Genomic DNA, 25,459 nt, shown 5'->3' with positions numbered 1-25,459 from the left:
ATATGGGAGCACTGGGATCACTTTCTGGGGGCCTGGCGAGGAGTTTCTCATGCATGAAGGCTCTCAATCCACCAGGAAATGAAATACTTCAAACAACACTGATGAAGACAGTGAAAGAGTCGAGAGAAGAGAGATGCCCGAGTGAGTGTGTGAGTGTGTGTCTGCATGTAAATCCACGCATGAGTGCAGCTGTTCCTGTGTGTGTTAGCGAGAGCACACCATGCATTGATTTATATTACTTTAGCGTGTGATTACATGTGCGTATACAGTGTGCACGTGTGTCACCGGGACACACACATACGCAGATAACATGAGTTGCGGGGCCATGAGCTCAGTGTCTGGTGGATTAAACGTGCTGTGAGTAAGCAGCAGAGAGGGGAAACGCTGAGTGATGCTTTCTAGGACTGAAGCTCACATGGCATCCTCTTAGTGTGTGTGTGTCTGTGAGAGACGAGTGTTTTGTGTGCCAGCATCAAAGCCCACTGTCAGTCAGTTTTATGGCGTTAATAAGCTAAAACTTCAAGTCAGCTGTCATGAGAAGGGAGCTGATTTACATTAAGTGACAAGCAGAAGCCTCAATTTTCCAATATAGAATCATGTATAAGATCTGTGCACTGACAGCGGATGAACTTCAAACAAATGTAGATATAATGAGCTTTATCTGCATGAGATGATGTTCCTTTTATTAAAGAGCACAACTGCAGCGTGCTGTACAGTGGCCAGGGTTGTGTGTGGTCATTGTGTGTGGTTACCTCGTCATCATCAGCGTCATAGTGGGCGTACTGCTGCTCCAGCAGCTCTCTCTGCCTCCTCTCTTGCTCCAGGGTCTGCTGGATGAGCGTGGCCACCTCACTCTGTTGGCCCGGACGCTCTCGGCCAATCACAAACCTGCAACAACACACACAGTAAAAGAAAGCCCTGCCAAGACACGCACAGCCAAACAGAGTCTGTGATTACACAACAGTTGCTGCACAATATGGAAAACTGACATTTATGTGAGCATTTTTAAATCATGAATAACCAATGATGTTTTAGGTCTGGTTGCGGAAAAACCCTAATTATAAGCCTCTAGGCTGCATTTACAATGCGTGTCATCATTTTCACTCTTTTGTTTTTCAGAAAATTTGCTTTTCTAGCAAAGGGTTAAAAATAGGAAGTGAAAGGGCATCTGGGATATGTAAACTGATAAATGCTAGCATTAAAAATGTCACATATTCATACGTCTCCCATTTGTTTAAGCCTTATTTGTTTACAGTAAAACACCTCGTAAATATATCTCCCTGTCTGCAAATATTTAAGAACAATTTAAAACTATTTTTAATGTCTTTAGGCTCAAAATGAATGACATTTCTTCATCTTAATTTAAGGATAAATGTTACATTATGTTTTGAGACATATTTATAACCCTTCATGGGGTTTTTATCTCACCTGTACAATCTGTTTTAATCTGTGATTTTACTGTGCAAATAAAAATTACAAAAAAAGTTTAGAAATGGAACAGACAATGTCTTAATGATTTTTTTTATCACCATAATTTAAAAAAAAGATTTTTAATTGAAGTATACATTCATTACAAATCATACCTGATAGCTGTGTCTTTTTGAGGAACATGTTAATATATTTAAAACATTTTGGTTACAATTTCTGGCATCTTTTTCTCATGATGGTGTGTATTTGTACTGTGAAATGACCACAGTGGTCTCTGTATGAAAGCAGCACAGGCCCACAGCCACATAGCAATGACAACAATATCTGCTGACGTATCAGGGCAGGGCTGGGAGACGCGACACACATAATAACATGAGAAGACAGTCGGCTCAGCCAGGCAGCCTGTTATTAGCCGAGCAAGGAACTAAATGGAGAAAGCCACAGGCTGTGCCTCCGAGGTACTGACTACTGACTACAGCAGTCACACACGGGACCTAACAACAATACATATCACATTAACATGTTGACGAAGTGAGAAAGAAAAGGAGAAAAAGCACTAATGATGTTTGAAAGTAGAATTATCGCCTCAGGGTTATACGCCTCCACCAACCAATCAAGTTACACTTTACATCCATGTATGTCCAAGCTCATATTTAGCCATGACAACAGACATTACACTGCTTGAAATATATGTAGATACAGCAATATAGCTGAAAGAAGCTATAAATACAAAAACACAAATGCTTCATACCCATTAACCTCCCAGCAGTACAGAAGATCTCTACAACCTCCACAGTTTCAATTTGGGCACCCAAAATGAGTGTCACCAATTCAGGATCGACCAAAAGTCTCTCCCTCTGTTCCTGAGTTGTGAAGTTCAAATTTAGAACTCATCGGCTATCATCTGACAACGATAAAGCCTCTGGGGGTCAATATTTTGGGCTGATCTAGTGTAGTTAGCAAATATCTAGGCAAGGACTTCCTCGTCTGTGCCCTGGTCATTTCAACTAATCTCTATGAGCAAATATCTGCATATGAATGTAGAAAAATATTCAAAAGGCAAACATAAAGCAGTCTCCTTGTCAAACAATAGCTGATGGGTTCCGAGATCACATTTTTGGCAATGCGTTGTGCCTCTTTACACAAACTGTACCATCATTCAAACATGATTGTTCAATATTTCTCTGACTATAAACTGACTACAAATAGATAACACTTCCCAAATCCAAAAAATCAAAGTCTTATTCCTTGTTTATAGAGATTATGGCATTATGGCACCAGAAAAGAGTTTCTGTAGAGGAATGTCAACACTTTATCATTTTATTCTATCACACATCATCAGATCATCATCATCTAAAGAAACAGGGGGAGCAGACAGATTTTCTCTTCCATCTATTGTAACTCCCAACATCATCAGTTTATTCCTTTCAAAACTAAAGCAAGCAGCGATGTACAAGAATTTCCAGGAACCTCCAACCCAGTAAGAACCCTATGACTGTGTGAGTGTGTGATTCTGTGTGACAGGTTCCTGTTTACTGTACATCTACCAGTTAGTGCGTTAGACAAGTGAGTGTGTTAGAGTGAGGCAGGGAAACAGACAGAAGGAGAGAGAGAGAGAGAGAGAGAGAGAGAGAGAGAGGATTCGAGATAGGGCCTAATCAAGTGAATTCAGTTCCCGAGAGCTCTTTCATATATTTCTAAAGGCGATGTAGAAAAGGCCTTACGCTCCAGCAGAGAGGCGTATTTGATCTACATGTGAAGGAACAACTGAAGGGCAGGACAGAGATAGAAAGTTAAAAAAAGAGAAAAAGCAAAAGGGAGAGTGGCTAAGCTAAGTACTGTACTGGAACTGCTGCCTTTGGACAGCGGGGAGGTCTGAGCAGCAGCTGACCTGGAAACAGCCTTTCTCCTCACGCATGGGGAGTCTGACTTGGTTCTTCCTTACCTCCCACTGTTCTGGGGCTGCCACACACAGTGCTGATTCAACTCAACTGCAGAAACCCTCACAACTGATCTCATTTACTCCCATTAAAACAGACGTGGCTCTTGTTAAACATACAGTATGGTGCAGGAGTTTGAAGGGTCGAGTGTAAAAGAAATGCAGGGAGGAAATTTGACAAAAATGATGGTGGCAGACATGGAGCAGGACACATATCATCCCCATTGGGTTGACAGGCACTTAAGGATGTCAGCACAGGTTCACACATCACAGATATGACATGTAGAGGTTTCCTCTTTTTGTTAATTTTGTATTTTTCTATTGTTCTTACTGTCAGTTATTGGGTGCATCATGATAGGCTGAGTTAAAGCATTGAAACCTGAGCAAATTGGCTTGATTTCTTTCACAAACATAGAAAGAAGGCAATAAGCAACACAAAAAGAAATTATCCAAAAATGTGCAAGGACGTGGTAAAAAAGAAAATTACCTGGAAATTGTAAATTAAAAAAAAAGAAAAAAAAAACAAAGCAAACAAAGAAAAACCCAACAACATACAAAAAAGTGCTTAGAAATTATACTAAACCTATAACATTATGATAAATATGTAATTATGATGAATGTTGTGAAAAAGTGATTTTGCTCTATGTTTCACGGGGTTATAGTTTCACTGCTGGAAAGATGTAAAAAAAAAAAAAGTGTTTTCATAAAACTGGGCTGTCTAGGCAGTAGAAAAATACAAATAAAATACTTTTGACATTGGTGCTTCATGAACAGGAAAAAACAGGAAAGGGGTGTGGCTTTTGCTTTTGCTCAAGAGGTAGAAAACCCATAACAGAAGATGCATTTTGACATAAGGAACAATATGGCAGCTGACTGAACAAAATAAAAAAGTGTATCTTATAGATGCAAGAAACAATATACAAAAAAATGTTCTCTTATTTTTGCTTGTATCCACAATCTGCTCTTATTTTATTTGTATTGATTTTTGGGAATCACCATCATTTTCTTATTTTTTACACTTCTCTTAGGTAAGAGAAAATTTTACGAGTGGTTGAGAGCACTCTTACCAAGATAAGGCAACAACCTTCTTTTTACCTGCCACAAATTGTTATTGTTGCCCAGGGCAAGGTTTAATACATTTTACATCTGATGAATATCTTACAAATACATGAATATCATATAATCAAATTTACATCATGTTTTAGAGTAATTATAGGAATTCTATTATTAAATTTCAGGGTTAAGATAAATACTATACTTAGTGCACTGATACCACTAACTGTGATTTCAGTGGCTGTGTATCCCTCTGCTGACCAGTGGTGGGACAGAACTAAATACATTTACTCAAGCACTGAATTTAAGTACAACTCTGAGGAACATTAACTTTTCTTGAGTATTTTAATCTCACTCCACATTTTCCACTTCTACTTCACTACACTTCAGTAGCAAATATTGTACTTTTTACTCCAACATAACTACTTTACAAATTAAGATTTTTGCTCACAATCCATGTAAACAGATGCAGCTGACACAATTAGTCTATTAATTAGAAAAGAAATAGGAAACTATTTCTAATAATGTGCAAGTCATTTTTCATGCAAAATCATTGCATGGTTCCAGCTTCTCATATATACTGTATGTACGAGGACATGCTGCTTTTCCTTTTATTTTAATTATTTCGATGTATTAAATTTATTTAAACCTTTTTGCATGTGTACTTTTACTTTAATACTGCAATACATTTCTAAGAAATCATATTTACTTTAAGTCTATACGACAGTAGGCCTATGTTAATTTCACTCCTGCAGAATTCCTTTTCTTTCACTTTTTTTCAGTGTCATGTCTCCAGTCTTAGCCATGTACCATCTTTGCACACGGCCCAAAACCTGCCCTCATATAGTGTTTAGGGGGCGTTACTTATGATAATAGGTGACTTATGATCAAGTGTTATTCAGCACACCTCGGTAAGAGCTGACCTCTAACTGGAACATTAATAGAAAATATTAGAGATAGAAATTTAAAAGAATGATGCTGCATGAGGACCAATGCTTTCACTTTGTACACAATTAGACTCAATCCCTTTATGGTCTAAAAAAGGTGCATCAAACCATGCTGGGCTATAATTCGGTCCAAATCCAGCTTTGTCCATGAGTGCGACAAAGCCATGCAGTCTATTATTCTTATTATCTTAACACGTGCATATTTCTCTTGTGTTTTTCCCTCAAGTAATCTATATGACAGGGCCTATAAAAATGTGTTTCATACTGTCACTCTGTAGGGAACTTCTGAATAAAACCTGGAGGATATGCTGCTGGAAGTCAAGGTTAAATATAGCTAAAATGGCAAATCTAGGACAGTTGGCCATAAAACCTCTGGTGATCAGACAGAGAGAGAAGGATTTACCGAGGAGGAGGAGGAGGAGTGAGTGGGTGAGACATGATGGAGGAAGACTGAAATAGTGAGAGAGCAGAGAGGGAGAGAGGAGTGAAAATAGGTCTGATAATTCCTTGAGAAATAGCAGTGGGTGTAATTATCATTATAATTTGCTATGAGATTGTCACAGTGGTGTATTTTTCATACGCTACATAATTCACAACATTAATATTTCCTACATGTTAGAAGTACTGTAATTCAGTATGTTTTGAGATCCCTGGGAGAAAGATTAGACTAGGAAGCTTTCTGCACTTCTCACTTTGATCTATTTGTACTTGTTAGATAGATGAGCAAATGATAGATGGACCTTTTCAAGGCTGCCTCACCTAAAGTGCCACATCCTGGTACGTGGAAAACCCCCATCGTCAATATTAGTTCAGCAAACAGCATCCGTACAGCCCGCAGTCTGTTCTTATACTGTTGGACATGTCTTTGTTCAGCCACCAGCTTTTCCCCGGGCACTGTACCCTGCACACACACATCCATCCTTCCACAGCTCCCAGAGCGAACATGGCGACCAGGATGAAAAGCACACTGAAGCTTTGGATTAATTCCAAGCAGCAACCTTCAGGGCTGAAAAATGAAGCCAATATGGAAGTGCCAAAAATTGCAGTTCATCGAATGGTCACTTGAGGCTTGCTCCAAAACAGTATAGTAAATCCTAACTTTACAGCAAAAGTAAATGTTTACAGCCAGGTAGAAAAAAATGCTTTTGGTCTCTATGGCTAATTTCTCCCTTCATGCCAACTGTACGGGGGGGGGGGATTTTTTTTTATAACTCACCTGTTTACATTTTATTAAGACTTAAAATGAAGCATATTTAAGAGTGTGGCTGCTTTAAATGACAGGCTTTCTGCAAGGCACCACCACAGGCTATTGCACTTTGTCCACAGAGATCACGCTATAGGGCCGCCTGCAACAAAGTCCCTTTTATACACCACCATTGCAGTTTTACACAGAACCAAACAATGGCAGCAGCATGCTGCTACAGTGCGTGAATTTAAATAGCATGCTGGTACTGCAGAGGCAAAAGAGGCATGACAGGCATGACATGTAACATAACAGCGTCGGCCACTCATGTGACATATAACACACGCATCGGAAGCCCTTTCTAAAAAATAACAGTGGCACAACATTGCAATAACTATCATTTACCCTCTGTTACATGGTGACTGATCTTGTCCTCTGCTCAGAGAGTAAGCAGCTTCTAAATCTCAGCGTTTTCCCAATTTGCAAACATTTATTGCCGCTGTTCTTCCTTTTTGAGTTAACAGCCAGTTGTCTCTTATACAAAGACCTCAATTCCATGCTGTTACTACCTCTATTGGCTCAAAGGCGAGACAACTCTGTCCCCTCATTCGGCAATCGTGCTTTTTATACAGAACCGCCCTGCAGCATGATTATTTCAAAACAGTTTAACGGCTGTCTTACCAAGTGTGATGTGTGGATGGATGGATGGATGGATGGATGGATGAATGGATGGATGGGTGGGTGGATCAATTAACTGAGACAAACTCAAGCATGATAAAGTAAACAAGGCTCCCTGGGAGTGCAAAGGGAGGTGAAAAGAGCACATGAGATAAGAGAAAGTAAAGGAGTCAGAGAGGAGGACAGGCGCAGAATCGCAGATGATGGTAAAACAGAAATAGAAAAGACAACAATAAACCATACCGAGAAAAACAAAAACAAGCAAAAATCAACGGAAAGTGAAAGATGGCAAGCTAACAACATTGCCAAGGACAGCACTGGCTTTCCAAATCAAAGCTTTCCTGCCATGCCGAGTGTGTGTGTGCGTGCGTGTGTGTGTTGTCTGTTCCCCACTGCTCTAAGCGGACCCCTGCCAGAAACCACTCGACTGTCAAACACACCAGACTTTTGTCACATATTGTGTTCCCACATCTTCAACGATCTCAGATATGGTAATGTCGCTGAGGGGCCTGCAAAAACAAAATCTCACCGAGCATGGCTGCTTAAGCGGATGTTTTTTACAAGTTCTGTGCCATGACAGCAGGACGAGCAGCAGTCAGAATGTACCATGCAGCAGTAGTGAAAAGCAGAGACTGTCCTCATTGATCATTGCTGAATTTAAAAAGGACTTATTCGGAGGCTTCACTTTGTCAGTAATTATGTCTGATGCTGTATGAGGGTACGTCTGGTTCTTGGGGCTGATAGCTGCTTGACACACTTCTGTAATCTTATGGTAATCCAAAGATCCTCATCAGCAAGTGAAAACATACAAATCTCATGTGTGTATGCAATAAAAAAATAAAATAAAATAAATATTTAAAAAATTTAATTAACCACTGAATATTAACACCTTATTTTATATTTAAACGGTTGGTCGCATACCATAATTGACCTTGTGACCAATGTAACTGACCTTGTCCTGATAGTTTTTTTAATTAAATTTTGCTCTTTTCATAGTAATGGAGTCGCTGACATCACTCCGTCCTGTTTCCATAAAGTCCATGTTCAAATGATCACAGCTAAGGCTATGTTCACATTATAATCAAATACGGCCCAAATCCAATATTTCTGCTCTCATATGACACAGAACATTTTTTTCAGAGAAGTATAGACACAGAAATATGATTTTTTCCAATCAGATCTAAGCCACATGGTCCTAAATTGATAATACCATATACTCAGCTGATACCTAAGCTGAATACTTAGCCGATCACTGGCCATGTGACTGTTATGTCCATGGTCTTTTCCCATCACACTTCACTGTGCAGGCACAGATCACCATACAGTGACAGATACAGACACATTGAGATATTGTAATATGGGCCTGGACATTCAAAGATTTTGGAGGAGTTTGTTGCACCCTGAAACCCTCCACATCGCACTCCTGACTCTTCCCCCGGCCGTAACCACACCTCTCTCTCTACAGAAAATGCAGCAATAGCTACTAATAGAGCTATAAGCTATGGCTTCTGGGTTTTCTTGTTTTCTTACCCTCATTATCAACACACAACGAATTGTCATCCGCAGCACATGTTTGAGAGATGAACGCTTGCACCTCTATGTCATTACTTTGTTTTCTCAAATGCCTGTCTCGCAAATTGTGACCTTTTTGTTGTTGCTCTAACATGCATGTCTGTGACGTTACTGGTTACTTGTGAGGCCTTTCAGGGCAGAGATCTGTTCACATGATGTCAGATATGGGTCACAAAAATCAAAAATAAACATAAATATGAGTCAGTCTTGGCAGAAAGATCTGATCTTGGCAAAAAAAACCCAAAAAACAAAACTGAGCGTGGAGCTCTGAAATGTAAATGGATACTTAGCATCGTGAGACGTATTACGGGACTAAAACTTTGCTGTGATCAGCTCTTTGTTAGGCGTGCGTGTTTGTAGGTCGTACCTGACAACTCCTGATGTGTTCCTGAGGACGGAGGCAGCAAAGCTCTGGGTGACGCCCACCAGGCTGGTCCCATCCACCTCCACGATCTGGTCGTTCACCTTGATCCTGACACACAGACAGATGAAAGCCTCTTCAACACTTTGTGCTGCAGTCATTTATGTAAGTGCTACTATCTTTGATTGACTGGTGATTCTGGTGTGTCACTCTATGTTCAGGATCTGTGTGTGCATGTGAGCTGAAACTGGCTGATTCTGTCACACAATCACACACAATGTCCCTGGCTGGTCTACATTATGACACATTATGACTTATGCAGAAAAACTTCTACAAAAGGGACAAACAAACCGACCTATCATGCATTTTCACATTGTTTCCACCACTGCAATCGTGCCAGACTTTCTTGCGGTCACAAATTTCCACTGCAATAGCTCCAGACTATTGCCTAACCAAGAGACAGAAGAGATGAGGCTCAAAACAAACTAGGAGGGCTAACGAGGACATGGAGGCCAGCTAGCCCTGAGCCCTGAGCCAAAACACAGCCGAGATTTCTGCTCTGCTCTGAATACGATGAGAGGTCAGCTAAGTTCTCGATCTAGAGTGAAACTCTTGATGATCTACTTTTCATGACAGGGGAATAGTGAGCAAACCACTTAAAAGAGACATCTCCGCTAAATATTCAGTGAAAACCCACTTGGAAATCTGCATAAAAACCAGACTAAGAAGGATTCTGAATCTTAGCTTTGAATAATTTCTTCAAGGCATGAATAAAACAAACAAAAAAAATAGCTCATGTTATTTTCAACAAAATAGCAGATTATTCTAATACTTCAGTACAGCACATATATAATTTTCTTCCACAACAAACAACTTTGGTCTCCACTGCAGGAGCCCTTCTTCTATTTGGTCCAAGTAATAATCTCAATCTCTTCAATATCTGTGAACACAGACAATTTCAAAACACTAAGATCCTGTCCAATAATTGCGTTTTTATGATATAAAATGGTGAAATCAAACCAGCACAACTACTCTGGAGACTGGTGAGTGATCACACTCAGGCTAAGTGAGAGGATAATGAGAAACCGTTTCATGAGGGTTGTATCCAGTTCTACAGAGATCACTTAACACGCACCATTACAGCTTCCATTTACCCTGAACCTTCAGACACAAACTCTGCCTCATCCACAATTTCTAAATATATCCAGAATACATTTAAACAAGCTGACTCTGCAGTATTTGGTGCTAATGTTTACCTCCATGCCACTGACCAAGGGAAGCCTCGATTTTTCTTCATATGCATGATAGAACAACAACTGAAGGGCTACAAGGGACATTATTGTTGAAAGTATGGAAGTGGAAAGTGGCCATGCTTTTTTTAATGCTGTTATCTCGAGATCACAAGTTAATCATTTTGTTATCTCAAGAAAATGAGCTTTGTTATCTCGAAATAATTAGATCATTAAGTGGTTATCACAAGACAGCAAAAAGTCGTTTCCTCTTATTAGGCTACTTGTAATGTTTAACAGAGATCAGGAATGCCGTGCCAGCATGTGCATGGCGTCTTCACAACTGATGCAACTGATTTAAGCCGAAAATGTCAGATCAAGGAGTCCCATTATTGATCACTGTATCAGACTGTACTTCAATCAAGGTCTAAACACATGCAGAAATTACATTGTCTCTCTGTTATAGATAACATGCAGGTCAATGCTCGTCATTATGGGAGTATCCTCCCTGACAGTCATGACAGTGGACTTGAAGGCTGAAATTAGGTGTGATCAAATGAACCAGACACTCATTAAATTATTTTGTGATCTAGATAAAAAAAATTAAAAATGTTATCTTGAGATATCTGCCTTTTGTTTTTATAAAAATCATCGCAAAAGTGACAATTTGTCATCAAATACAGATGAATAGTCACAGCCCTCTGAATCTAATAGCAATGCACAGGCTGCCCGGCTGTAACACACTGTAACATGCTATTGATGTTGTGAAATGGCTGCAGTTAAGTTTCAGCAATGGAACTATTTGTATAGGTTTAGAAAAAAAAAGATCAAGTTTTGGGTTAAAACGAGCATGTAATGTTTAATTTGTCATGCAGTTGACATATTAACATGACGGATGTGTATAAATTGTGTAATATTAAATTAAGACCACATTGACTTTTGGTTTCACATGGAATGTAGGTAGGTAAGTGATATAACGTTACATTAAAACAACATTGAGGGTTTTTTTCACCTGGGACACACACTTTGGTCTGCTGGATAAAAGTCCAGTTTTGTTTGACCCATCCACCTCCCCTCCGTCTTACCCTAGACTGACTTTCTTGCTCTTTATAATGCGTCAGTTATTCTCAGCGTTAAGTATTGCCACGGCTGGGTTTACTTGATTGCATTTTATAAAAATGCCAAAGGCTGCATTTTTTGTTGATGGGACGCGGTGGGGCTTGAAAAAGTGCCGGTATGTGACACCCTGGGAATGAGCACAGGCTGATTAACCTGCTATCACAAAAAAATGAGATAACAAAAATAAAACCTTGTGATCTCGGGATAACAGCATTAAAAAATTGTTGCGAGCCATCCCTCCATATAAAAGAGTACTGAAGTAATTTAGAATTACTCTTCCTTAAACTTGAGGGACTCACAAGAGAGACATTAATTAAAGAGTGGTCACAGTCAGTGCAGCAGAGGCTGAGATATCCTTTCTTTAGTCCCTGAAATGAGTTAACTCAATACTGTTTCCTTACGGCAAATTGCAGATGAAGTTTTGAACAAATTTTCCTGCAAAGTCAAGATCTAAATCAAGCAATGTCCTCTGATAGCAGCACCAACAACTGCAGTAACCAATGTCCTCACAGCTCCGTCCTCAGTCTGTCACAGCACACAGCAGCTGCAGAGCAGGATTCAATATGACCGTGACACCCAACACATCCACCAGAGCTGTCATATGGATGCACAGGTAGACAGAAAGCGAGCTTGTCATCTGCCAGTCAACAGCTCAGACGCCTTTTTGACCATCACAACATCTAATGTCTCAATTTGGCTTAAGGTGGCAAAGGCTGGTTGATTTAAAGCTGCTGAGAAAAGCCAGCGAAAAAAAGGAGAAGACAACAAAGTAAGATTCATACGAATGAACCAAACACACATACACATACCTTTATCTCATAACCTCCATTTCACCCCGGTACACACACCTGAGGTCATCTACGCCAGACAATACAGTGAGCCACAGCCAAGCCCATCTATCTGTCTGCCCATGAGTGTGTATGCGTGTGTGTCAGACCATTAAGTCCGACTCAGCAAGCGAGAGAGAGCCCTATAGCTGCAAAGGGTAATGATGGAAGGAAATTACATTGTGGCCAGTGACTCCTCCCGTGAGTGTGTGTGAGAGTGAGATAGCACTCACAGGGCCAATAAATGTGCACAAGTTATCCAGTATTTATTACTAATATCTTGAGTATTTGGTTTATTTTCTCTCATATTATGATCAAGGTTTATTGTGGAAGCAATCACAGGGACACAGGCAGAGCTGCAGATTCACAATACAGGATGATTTTGTCATATAATGTTTAAGCGCGACATTAAACTGACCTCCACTATCAAAATACTATCAAAAATGTAAAGAGGTATCATTTCGCCTCCATCTCCTGCTCTGTTTATGGAAAGGTCAGCAGCAAATGGGATCAAAGTTGAAACTGGCTGAACTGTAAATGGAGTGTTTTCACAGTCAGTCTGAATGCTGGACATCACTGAGAGCAACACGAGTGTAAAACACAATAAAATACGCAAACTTTGACACACTTTGGAAAGCTGTTCTACAACGGTTTAATCTGGTTTTGTTAAACAAACTTGCACTTAGTGAGCAGGTTAAATAATGCAAATATGTTCTCACACGGGAGACGTACTTTACAAGGCAACGGTTTTGTCTAATCAAAATATCAAACAATTGTCCGAATTTATGCATTTAGTCATTATTTAAAGACAGCTTACCCAAAAATCAAAAATACATACTTTTCCTCTGACCAAAAGCAGATAGACTGGTAAATAGGGCTACAGATGTGAGTTGCAGACTGTTGGAGATATCAGCTGTAGGGATGTCTGCCTTCTCTCCAATATAATGGAACTATAATGGAGCAGTTTCATGTAGGACTATTTTTTTTGTCCTACCACATTACACCTGCCAACTGTATAGCTGCGCAGAAGGAACCATGCATCTACTGCTAGCTCAGAGGACGCCATTAATGTTTACATCTTGAGATGTCAAGCACACGACTGCCGTCCGTGAGTAGATGCACCCTTTCTTCCGCACAGTGATACAGTTGGTCGGTGTAATGTGGTAGAAAGAAAATAGTACTTACTTAAAACTACTCACAGGTGTGTGGTTTATCTTGAGTAACTGGGTCATGATTTCTAAAAAGACACACTGCTGTTCATTAAATTTGAAAGAAGTTAGACATCTCTATGGCCAATAACTCAACTCAAACAGTCTTGACTGATAAAATCAGTATTTTTGATTTTGGGTTAAACTGTCCTTTTACCACAAATCTTTGATCAAATATATTTTTTAGGATTTGGGGATAGGTGAAAGTATAGTTCCAAACATGCGACAAAGGTCTCAAGCAGAAATGGAATCAGAGACGTTACAGCTATATCATATCTCATTAACCACTGGGCCGCCGGGACACCCCTACATAAATGTCATGGTGTGACATTTCATGGCAGCCTGGACTTAAGGCATGGACCAACTGACTGACCGACATTACCATACTGCTAGTGTGACTACAAAAATTAAGCAAGCATAGTTTCTCAAGACTTACTTTGGATAGATTGTAGAGAAGTGAGAACCAGTAATATTCAAAGCTTTGTTCAGCTTAAATGAATTAGAAAAAGGATCAGATCTGCAGGCTTAGAACTGAATTGAACTTGAGCTTTAGCATAGCCTCCCTCTGATCTTTTCAACTCCTCATAGTCACTGAAGGGAATGAGACGTTTTGGAGTCAGTGCAACTGTCATCTTTTCTCGCTTTTGAACGAGCTGTTTCTTTTCCCTCACGCACTACTCCTCTCTGCCGTCTCTCTGCTCGCTACATTTTAACTAATCTCACTCTCAAGTGTTCCTGAATGTGGCAGCCCTGGCTGCTGTGTAAAAGAGAGAATTAATCCCCGAAGGAAACACATCTACCGCAAACAACCCCAGTGTACTTGGGTTCCCAGTGTGTATTGGACGCTTACAGTACTTACTGCATGAAATGGAAGTGCCTATCTGTCTTTTAATCTGTTTATGAGGACCCTGAACTACACACACACACACACACACACACACACACACACACACACACACTCATGCGCGCGCACACACACACACACACACACACACACACACACACACACACACACACAAACAAACAGGATAGGTAGAAGCTGACAGTTTAGAGGCAGGAAACCACAGCTCGCCTGCTGGGAAGCTGTCATCTCCTCCTCTTATGATGGCTGAGTGCTTACTCGGCACAGTTCACGCTTTATAATGCACAAATACACACAACGCACACACAGATTCTCCCTTGCAACAACACACACACAGATTCTCCCTCGCAACAACACACACACATCATCTAGGGACAAAGATAGAGACACAGTGAATATGGAAGCCTACACCAAACAATCTCATTTTCCACAGAATAACTTTTGCAAACTCATACAGAAAACAAGAAACATAAATGTGATGCCTCTGTCACACACACACACACACACACACACACACACACACACACAGACACACACACACACACACACAGACACACACAGAGAGCTCTGTATGAGACTTCATGCCCCAGACTGCGCCTCTCCCAGTGGACGTAATCCAAACCCCTGCTGCTAAATCTGACAGGGACAGAGTGTGTGTGTGTGTGTGTGAGAGGGTGAGAAGGTGGTGGTGGGTGAACGGAAACAAAATAGCTGATAAATTGTTGTGTGCATTATTGTACAAAAAGAGCATTTTTTTGGTGCTGGACACGCTGAACTTTCACGTCGTGATCTGCTTATAGTGTCTTCAGACTCATTTATCGCTCAGTAATGTGTGTGATGTCCAATTAGGAAAGCAGATCTCACCTGCTGTCTCTCTCAGCAGCTCCGCCCTCAATGACAGTTTTGACGAAGATGCCCAGTTTCTCCAGGCCTGCGTCAGCACCGACACCCATCCCGATGATACTGATCCCCAGGCCATCTTCATCTGGAAACATACACACCACACAGTTCAAAGGGTTAATGTTTGTGTCTCTATTAATGTGACGGGTTAGGGGTCTCCATTTTCCAACTTAACGATTCAGGATGTACCAAGATTTCTTTTTTAGTCCTGATACTTATACGTAGGATTTAGGTATCAGCTGATAGTATCGGTACATTAGCAGAAATAAGCTGTACGCCTCACTGTGTGGTTGTGACTGGGATCCTTCTTTTAATATGTAAGGCAAAATTTGACTTGACTTAAACATCATTTGTAAAAAATGTAACAAACAAATACCTGCAAAAAAAATCCATTGTGAAAAATACAACTGCATTAAATGTGAACAAAAGCATTTTAATTAGATGCTAACATAGCACTGAATTGAACAGATCCCCCTCATTGACTACGTTTCCATGCATAGAATATTCAGTTTTTGGCCCTTATTCTGAAAAAGGCAATAGTCCTACTAAGCTGTTCACATGGCTAAAGACTTTGACTATTCCACTGTTATTCCCATTAACATGCAGCTGTATATGAGGTAAAAACACAGAAAAGTGGAGCGGCTGAAGCTGCTTTTTTACTTTTTTGCACCAAAATAGGATTTTTCCAAAAAGGTTTCCTACCGGTGGTGAACTTTTGCGACTCTACAAACACAGCCTTCCTTTCCCATTCCTTCAACTATCTTCTCAAAAAGCTTTGTGTTGCAATATTTGAGCACATTCAAAAAAACTGATAACTGATAGCTATGCATTTAATAATGTTTAAACATAGGTGTGTTTCTTATTCCGATCGCAAAAGTGGGCTCTTATTTTGGGAATGCATCTCAATCACAGGCCTGCAAAATTTTGGTTTTGTGTATATCAAATCAATGACAACGCACAGAGCTGATCGTAAGAGGCAAGAAGCTGTGTGTCGCAAACTGTGTAAAAAACCCCAACTGAGATGCGTATTCTTAAAGTGCTGTATACACGTCAAGAAAATGCTTCTTAAACCCGAATGATACTGTTATATTTCACAAGTCTTAATTGGAAAATGCTTCATTCGGCAAAAAGCCTAATTCAGTACATTCAAATGGAAAATGCTGTTTACAGGATCTGTTTTAAAGTCAAAATATTGACATTTTTGGAGTGATAGTGGAATATTAGTGTGCATGTAAATTTAGTCACTTAAGATCGACTTAAGATCAGTCCCTTTAGAGGGTCTCGAGACCAAGACTGATCTTGCTTCAGACTCAAAACATTTTGACTCGGTCTTGTCTCGTCTCAGACATAGGGGACATATATATATATATACATATGTCAAGTCTTGGTCTCGTTTAGTATGGTTTTGACTACAAAACCACACCATCCCTGTTTCCAGCGAGCTTGGATGGATAAATACACACAAACATGACAACAACTGATTTATTAATGGAGAAAGGGAGGAGACATTTACTATAGGCATGGTGGCCTTCACATGAATAGGAAATGCCCAGTATAGGAAATTCTCTTCCCGTGTAGCATCCGTCCATCTCCATCCTGCATTAATTATTCACAAATTGTTAGGGTTACGTAATGTGGAGTGGTGGAGTGGATGGTGAAATACTGTGATGTAGAGTCATTCTATTTAAGGTCCTTGACAGTATTGGATTTCAACACAGGAAAACCTCAACAGAGAAAGACAAATCCCTTTTTTAGCTCATGCTGGGGAACTAGGACACACTGTGCACTACAATTCTTTGAATGTGATGTACGAAGATTTGTAGTGAACTTCTGCACTGAAACATTGCTGAAAAACAATGAATATGTTTTTAAGTCACAATAGGGAGAGTGATTATAAAAATGAAAAAGAAAACAACCTGGATAGAACCACAGAAATAGAAATATCACACCTTAAAAAAAGCGACATCCCATATGTGGGCGATTCTGTCTACTGAGTATAACTGACAGGAACCACCTCCTCGTTTGTTTCGATGTTCTAAGATTTTCTTTCCCACCTTTCTCCAGCTCCACGGGGAAGAGCTCCAGTTTCTCCACCCTCTTCTCCAGCTCGTACTCTGCGGAGGACGCCACAGGATCCACCTCTTCATTACGACGGTCATAGTCTTCATTGGAGTAGGTGTTGAACACCTGGAGAGGGAATGCAAGGAGTTAAAGGACGTGGGCATACTGAATCAAATATAGCAGTTGGTTCACAATAGAGAGATGGAAATAGTGTCACCACCTCAGTGGTGTGACACTGGATGTTTCATACAGTTTAATGAAGGACATATTGTACCTACACATGTGGCAAGGCACTCTGATGACAACAGTGACTTTCCAAGTTTATGAATGGCTGGAAGTAAATAAGAGGTTTTATGACCCCAACTGATGCTTTAGCTACAAAACAAAGTTGACAACACCGTGGTAAGTGAAGGCCCTTATAACCAAGCCACGACTCGACCACAATTCAGCCCATTAATCAACAGAAAACTGTAGAAACGTGATGTGGTGATGGGGGATAGGGAGCCCTTCGTCCTCTAAGCTGTGCTATTCTCGTTGGAGCCTCTGCTCCACAGCAAGAGTCAACCGTCACTTTACATCTCATCCCGGGCCAAGTGCTCCCACTGCTCTCTGCACCAAAGAGAAGGGGGAGGACGTGAGAGAGCTGTGCACAAGCAGACTTGAACATGCATGCTGTTGTCACGTCTGTAGTGTGGCATTCTGCAGAACGCTGGCTGTTGGTGCCGCATAAAAGGGTGCGAGGGTATGCATGAGCTTCGTCCTGGCTGTCTGTTTCCCAGTCACACATACACCTGCTCACCTACACTGATGGCAGCTGCTATTATTAAAATTTGAGAAGCAAGTGTCATTCGCCACATGGTGCTGTCCCCTACAAGCAAGGATGTCGGGTGGCTTGAAGACTTCAGTCATCAAAGTTATTCACAATGCTCAATGTGCACAAGTTATTTTACTATATCCATCCTGCTTTTGGTCACCAGCAGATAACCTTCAGGCCTGAAACATGAAGCCGATATAGAAGTGCTAAAACCTGCAGTTCCTCTACTGGCCACTTGAAGATGGCTCCTGAAAGTCAATGAGTTTCTGAATGTGCTTTTGGTTAGAAGCCTGAAATTAGGTCTGTGGTTTACACTAGCCTAAGAGAATTTCAGGTTTTGTTCTGCGGCACAGAATTATTCAGTAAATACCCCACTTGTGAACTTTGAGGCTTTTTCTTGTCTTAAAAAAGGCGGTTGTTAACAAGTGGCTAAATGAAACTTACAGAACATCATCAGGCTAAGCTGGGCTGAACACCGCTTTAAGATTGTTGTGGTTGTTGTTATGAAACAGTACTGAAGTTTGTATATAGCTTTACGTTAGCTTCTTACTTCTTGCATTTATGCTTCAAAAATCCAAAAAGTGGTGCTTATTTATGAAGTGCAAGTATTTTAAACGTTTGTTTGCCACAGATCTTATTTTCTGCAGAAAATCTGCAGAAATAAAAACGTCTACAGTCTTTTTTGGCCAGCTTCGATTTCTATAGCTAATTCCTCAGTTTATGACAATTGTACAGGGGATGAATCTTTTTGTAACATAATGCCAAATTCAAAACAGTGAAGTCCTTAATCTTAGCACCGAGCAAGTCCCTGCCTGTCACAGGGCCCTGACCTCTTTGAATTGCGTGAAAGAGGAAATGTCCCAGTAGAGATCAATAAGGCATCATGTCACATCACATGTATTGATTATAGCCTAAAACTAGAATTTTGCTTGTCAATAATCAATGCTGGCTTCAGTTGTCAACATTTAACATTTGTGGAACCAGGAAAGTTAAGGATAATGAGGGCGATCAAAAAAATGAATGACTGTTACCACTCAAAATATTTGTCTTTTTAGATTACACATTTTTCTTGTTGTAGGCAATGTGGCATGGGTTTGACGATTATCTTACCAAATGATTGAGACAGAACTACATTAAATAAATACAGGGCACTCTGCTTAAGAGACACTGCACTGGTTGTACACACAGCTTGGGCACACTGATGTAGCGTGATGCTGCCAGGGTTGGCTTGTATTCTTTCCTCTGTGTGAGCCTGCGTGAGCTTTATCCATGACCTCCCTGTCATCAATCATTCAGTGTGATCAACAGCCCTGCATTATTAATGCTTGCATACACACACACACACACACACACACACACACACACACACACACACGCAATCATGCACACACATCCACACACACCCACATACACATATATATAATGTAGTGCACAGCATTAGCAAATACATTAAAAAAAATACTCCTGTCTTGGCCATCTTCTTTGTCTATCTTTTCATTGACATTATGCATTCTCTAGCCCCTTATCCTAACGCCCCCCCTTAACCCTTTAAAACCTGGATCAACATCGGTTTTCTTGTGCTGCCTTCAAATGCCTTTCACAAGCATTTAAATATTTAAAACCTGAGGAAACTGGATTGATTTCTTTCGAAGAATGGTAAAAAGGCAATAAGTAAATAAAAAAATCCTGCAAATCGCAAGAAATTAGCAAAAGGTGACAAGAAAATATCATGAAAAATTTGCTAGAAAGAGAGAGAGAGGAAGGTAGAAAAGGGAGTTATAAAAAATGATCAATTATCTTTATATTTAAAATTATGTTAAAGATTTATGTCCTTTTTGCTATGTTTCAGTTCATTTCCTTGTTTTCTTATTTATTACTTTTCTTTATTTATTTTTTTGTTGCTTAAAGTAATTGTTTTGTCACTTTTTAAAAAAAATTCTTGCTAATTTTAAGTTCTTACTTGTCTTCAAGTCATTTATTGCCTTCTTTCCATGTTTTTGAAAAAAAAGACCAAAAACAACCCAAACTTAAATTAATTAAAAATAAATTCTAAAACAACATATTCATCAAAAATAGCTGCTGAGCCAATTTGCTTAGGTTTAAAAGAGTTAGCCATCACTAATGCCCAACCACAACCTTCACCCAAACCTAATTTAGACGTAACTCTAACCTGAACATAAACCTTGCTAACCTAAATCCAAGTCCTAACCTTCAGACAGGCCTTTGAACAGGTGAGGAACAGCCAAAATGTCCTTACTTTCTTAAAAATGTCCTCACTCCGTAGCTCAAAAATGAGACGTCGTCCTTGCTATGTAGCACGTACAAGTACACACACACACACACACACACACACACACACACACACACACAAACACACAAACACACACACACACACATCTACATAATAAATACCAATGCACAGACACACTCTGCTGACGAATGCTAACAGCAGCACTCGCACTGTCCGGGACGTCCTGGATGGGATGCTACTATTGGCAGTAAGTACACTCTCTAATGGCCTCTCTCAGTCACTGTGCACTATCTACAAACACATTAGCATGTGGCCAGTCACTTGAGAGAGGGAGAGAGGTCATATGAGGGAGATGAGGACAGATGAGGGTGGATCCATGAGAGAAGGCGAGCAAAGAAGAGTCAGAGTAGAAATAGCGATGGAGATAGATAAGAAAAGGGCAGGAGAAGGAATTCAAAAAAAAAAAAAAGAATTCTGAGACAGATGAACTGAGGAGACAAAGGATGGACAATAGAGCATCGGTGACTGAGAGAGGGGGTGACAAGATAAATAAAAGAGCATGCACAGGGGAAATAAGAATAGGTAGGCAGAAGGGGAGTGAAAGAGAAATAGAGAGACAGACTGCACCATCAAATGGAAAGCATTTACCCACAAGATAAACCTGACGGTTATCTGGCTCTAAACATAAACTATTGGTATATATCTCCAGAGAGGAGAGGCCATTTTCAGTCAGTTCGGCACATATTACGGCACCCAAAGACAGATCACAGCTCAAAAATTACCCTGGCTTAAAACGGATATTAAGAGGAAGAGGAGCTTGCTGAAATGTGAAGGTCAACCAGTACAGACTAAAAACTGATTCAACTGATATCTTTTTAAAGGTTTCATTATAAGTCAAGCTACGTTTTTATATTTCTCTTCTCAGATAGGATGTAAAATATTCTTGTTCTCTGACAATAATTGGATTTTTTCTGCCAAAAACGCTTTTTGACCTGAGTAACAGAGATGTGATAAGGACAAAGAAGAGAGAGCGAGAGAGTATGTGAGATGGTACAGTAATGTGTGTTCAACCTTGGCATTATGGTAGGATCCTGCTGTGTGTTTTACTACAAGGAGCTGAAAAATGGCAAAAAAGTACAGGACCAGGCCTGCAGATCGTCGCCAACCACACATGTATATCGTCTATAGTCAAACAACACTGACATTTAAACTGCCAGTAAATTAATTCTGACCTTCATGGAAATTCTTTAGCCATGCCGGCTGCATGGTTCTCATTATGGCAGGGTTGGTCAGTCAGTCTGTGAGCTGGTCAGTTCACCACTTTAGTACAAGCTAAAGTATCTACCAGACAGATTGTTGGGAAATTTGACAACCCTAAGGGTGCCAAAAGAATGACCTCAAATAACTTTGACCTCTACAATGACCCTGCCGAGTGTTTGGTATTAGTCATTAAATATTAGCATGCAACTGCTCTAAAATAAGATGGTGATCATGGTAAACATTGAACCTGCAAAACATCAATATGTTAGTTTTGTCACTGTGAGTGTGTCAGCACGCTAAACTGAACATTAAGCTCACAACATTCTCTCTGATTGTTAGTCTTTTTACAGGAATACATCAACATACATCGAAATGACCATTTGTCCATCAGTTACTCACCCCATGTTACATCGATTTTGTGAGTAAAACTTTTTTGCATGCCTCTGCTGAACAAGGAATATAAAAACAAAAATGTTATTGATGTATTGAAGTCATAGTGGTCTGCGTTTAATGACAGTAAAACTAAATTTTTGTGACTTTGGTGTTTTGAAGGGTTATTTCAGATTCACACACAGTCACACAATGAAAACAGAACACTAATTGGTTGAGGTGGTGGTAGAACAACAGCTTCAGTGTTCAGTGAGGTAAAATTACTATTTTTGACAAAGGAATCTGGCTTTGAAGAGAACGTGGATAAAGTTTTAGTTTTCTTTAAAATCCCTGTCGAAAAAAGTGCTGACTGGGAAGTACTGACTTTTGTGACTTGAATTAAACTGCATGAGTTGTGTGAGAGTTTGTACTCTGATGTTTTGTCATAGTTGTGTTGTTGAACACTATCACCTATGACTTTCATTCATCAAGATTTTTCCACATTTTTAATTCTTTGTTCAACAGAGGCATGCGAGAAAAACAAAGTTTTATTCACAATTGATATACAAATGTGAAGTATTTCTTTAAGCCCAACTTGCTCTGAAAAAGTTATCATCGGCTTTTACAGAATGTACAGTTTGAGGGAAACACACACGGTGCAAAACTTGACAGAGCCAACAGACCCTACACTCTCTGTATTCAGGGACAGACTTGAGAGACAAAATAAATCTTGACAGCTCCACCAACCTTAATATGATGCGTATCAATATGTTTGACCCACATAATCCAATAAACGGATCCCTGGGAGCAGCAATGTCAGAGCACTTCAGCCTTATCTGCATTAATAACTGTGTGAAATCTATATCCTCATCATGTCAAGATGACAAACACCTACAAATTTCCACTTTCAAGTACAGTTTGTGTGTGCTGAGGCAGGTCATTATGCTCAACTGAAATCCAGTTTTTATTGAAGAGGCAGTGCACAAGGACAACCACTGAATATGGAAGTATAATGGGCCGTCTCCCCATGTGGTGCCCCCCTGAAATAGAACTGGAAAAGGCTTTTGAGGGATTAAACACAACACACAACCATTTACATGTAAATATATTCCTCTACACTGCCTGCACTTTCTCTCAAGCTTAATACGCTCCTTTGGGTGAAAAAAAGCTTGTGTCACCACCAAAAGTCAAGATTTTAGGATTCACATAAAAGTGCCTTATTTTTTTCAGATGGTTGGCCACATATATTTAAAATCATAAAAAAGGGTTTGAAATTGTTTTATGGACTCTGGAGTAATGGTTCATGCTGAGTACATCGTGCTACCTAATTTTAATGCTTAATCTAAAACTTCTGTACATCCTCTTAAGATGGGAGCCAGTCGATGCAATCGTCTTACACACACACACACACACACACACACACACACACACACACACACACACCCACACACACACACACACACACACACACACACACACACACACACACACACACACACACAGAGCACACACACACAGAGCACACAGGCAGGCACACCTCCTTCACTGAGATCTAACATACACACTGTAGAGTCTGATCATGGATTCCTCTCCTGGGTCATCTCCAGTGATGGACAAAGTATTCAGATCCTTTACTCAAGTAAAAATACTCACAACAGACTGTGAAAATAAGCCCGGCATTAAAAATGTCACTGAAGTGGAAGTAATAAAGTACATTTGAATACATGTACTTTAAGTATCAAAGGTAAAAGAAGCAATGCCATTTAAAAAAAAAACCAAAACTTAAAATTATTCAAATAAATTCTAAAACGACATACTTATCAAAAATAGCTGCTAACTGATTAATGTGCTAATTTTTTCAGCTGTTCTTGTATTAACTGTTGAATAGTTTAATCTATAACAAAACATCATATTTTATAAACTTTTCTTATCCTTTTTATGCAAAAATCTTCATTCAACTGGTAACTAAAGCTTCCAGGTAAATGTGGTTAAGTAAAAAGTACAATATTTCCCACTGAAATTTAGTGTAGTAAAAGTATAAAGTGGAATGACAACAACAGACTTAAGTAAAGTACCTTAAATATGCACTTGAATGAAGATACATTCTAACACTGGTCATTCCTCACTGTATGAACCAATATCTCTCTTCTTTCTCTGCTCATCCTCATCTTTCATCCATACAACACACCGATCGATGCCTCTGACACCGAACACACACACACATTTTTATGTTTTGTCAGTAATCACACCCCTTACATTGGAGATACTGATACTTCAGTGCAGACAGCAGTTCTGCTTGCTCATCCACACATTGCCAGTGTTGTTGTCTGACCTCCAGGCCTCGCGGGAGGATCGAGGGAGTTTGGTTTGACTCTTCTGAAATGCAGTTTTACTGTCATTTATGGATGCTGCTGCAGCTGCTCGGACTGCAGATGCCTGTGGACGCCTTCAGCCACTAAAGCTGAGCCATCTCCCTCAGTGCGAATGCCTCTCTTTCTAACTGTATTTCTATATGGGGGCTTGAGTATGTATGCTACAAATGCACATCAAGTATGTGAGTTCTAACACTTTGCAGGCTTTGAGTGCGTGTGTGCAGCCTTTGAAGTGTTATTGCAGGTATGTGTCTGTACAAGCATGCATGCATACATGCACATGTCAAACTGGTATCCTGAGTCAAGATTCATCTCACTGCCCGTGGTTATAGATGACAACTGCTCAGCCAAATAATGTCTGTCAGTCTGTCTGGACATCCTGAGGGACAGAGGAGTGTGGATTAACTAAGGGTCCAAGCCAAAGGGAGGAGAAGAAGCAGGAGAATCAGAACATGAGGTTGGGTGAGGCTGGATAAGACTCTGGGTAAAAAAACAAACAAACAAAAAACAATTAAAGACAAAAAAGAGAAAAGGGGAAGTAAGATGATGGATGCAGATAGTGGACTGGTACAAAAAAGAAAGACAAATGAGAGGACACAAGAAAAGATGCAGGAAGCTTTAAGATGATGAGAAAATGGAGGAGGAGTAAATAAAAAGGAAGAATCCAGTTTACAGAGGAGGCAATATCCACAGAGAGAGAAACAGAGTGACTCATATGATTCATGGGTTAGAGCAGCAGCAGACAGTGAGGCTATTGAAGAGTGAAACAGGCAATAAGAACAAAATAAAGAAAAGAAAATGAAAAAAAGAGAGAGAAAAACTGAGGAGCGGGTGATGCTTGGGGTAATTCGCTTCAGGGTTGTTTGAGTCCCTGCCTAAGATGTCACGGCATGGCGCCCATGCCCGGCCAACCGCCTCTGATGGTATTAAACCAGGGCCTTTGGTGCGTCGGTGCCAGTGCTGTCGCCTGCTCTGCGCCTTCCAGACAGTGGACGCTGCCGAGGGCAATAAGAGGCTGGAAAGCCC

General features: G+C 40.1%; 1 protein-coding gene across 8 annotated transcripts in view; it reads right to left on the bottom strand.

The window, feature by feature from the left end:
- ppp1r9a (protein phosphatase 1, regulatory subunit 9A) overlaps positions 1–25,459 on the bottom strand; it is an 89,746-nt gene that overhangs the window by 29,785 nt on the left and 34,502 nt on the right. For all 8 annotated transcript variants that reach the window (XM_088090526.1, XM_088090527.1, XM_088090529.1 and 5 more), the window contains 4 exons: positions 17,361–17,493; positions 15,271–15,391; positions 9,168–9,272; positions 753–888 (listed from right to left, as the gene is read on the bottom strand). In XM_088090526.1, the coding sequence (XP_087946652.1) occupies positions 753–888; positions 9,168–9,272; positions 15,271–15,391; positions 17,361–17,493 (495 nt within the window). The remainder of the gene's footprint in view (positions 1–752; positions 889–9,167; positions 9,273–15,270; positions 15,392–17,360; positions 17,494–25,459) is intronic.

This window comes from Plectropomus leopardus, chromosome 17, assembly GCF_026936395.1.
Source record: "Plectropomus leopardus strain MGB_pleo_1.0 chromosome 17, ASM2693639v1, whole genome shotgun sequence".
NCBI lineage: Eukaryota > Metazoa > Chordata > Actinopteri > Perciformes > Serranidae > Plectropomus > Plectropomus leopardus.
Note: the sequence above shows the minus strand (reverse complement) of the source record. Positions and strands in the feature narration are given on the sequence as shown.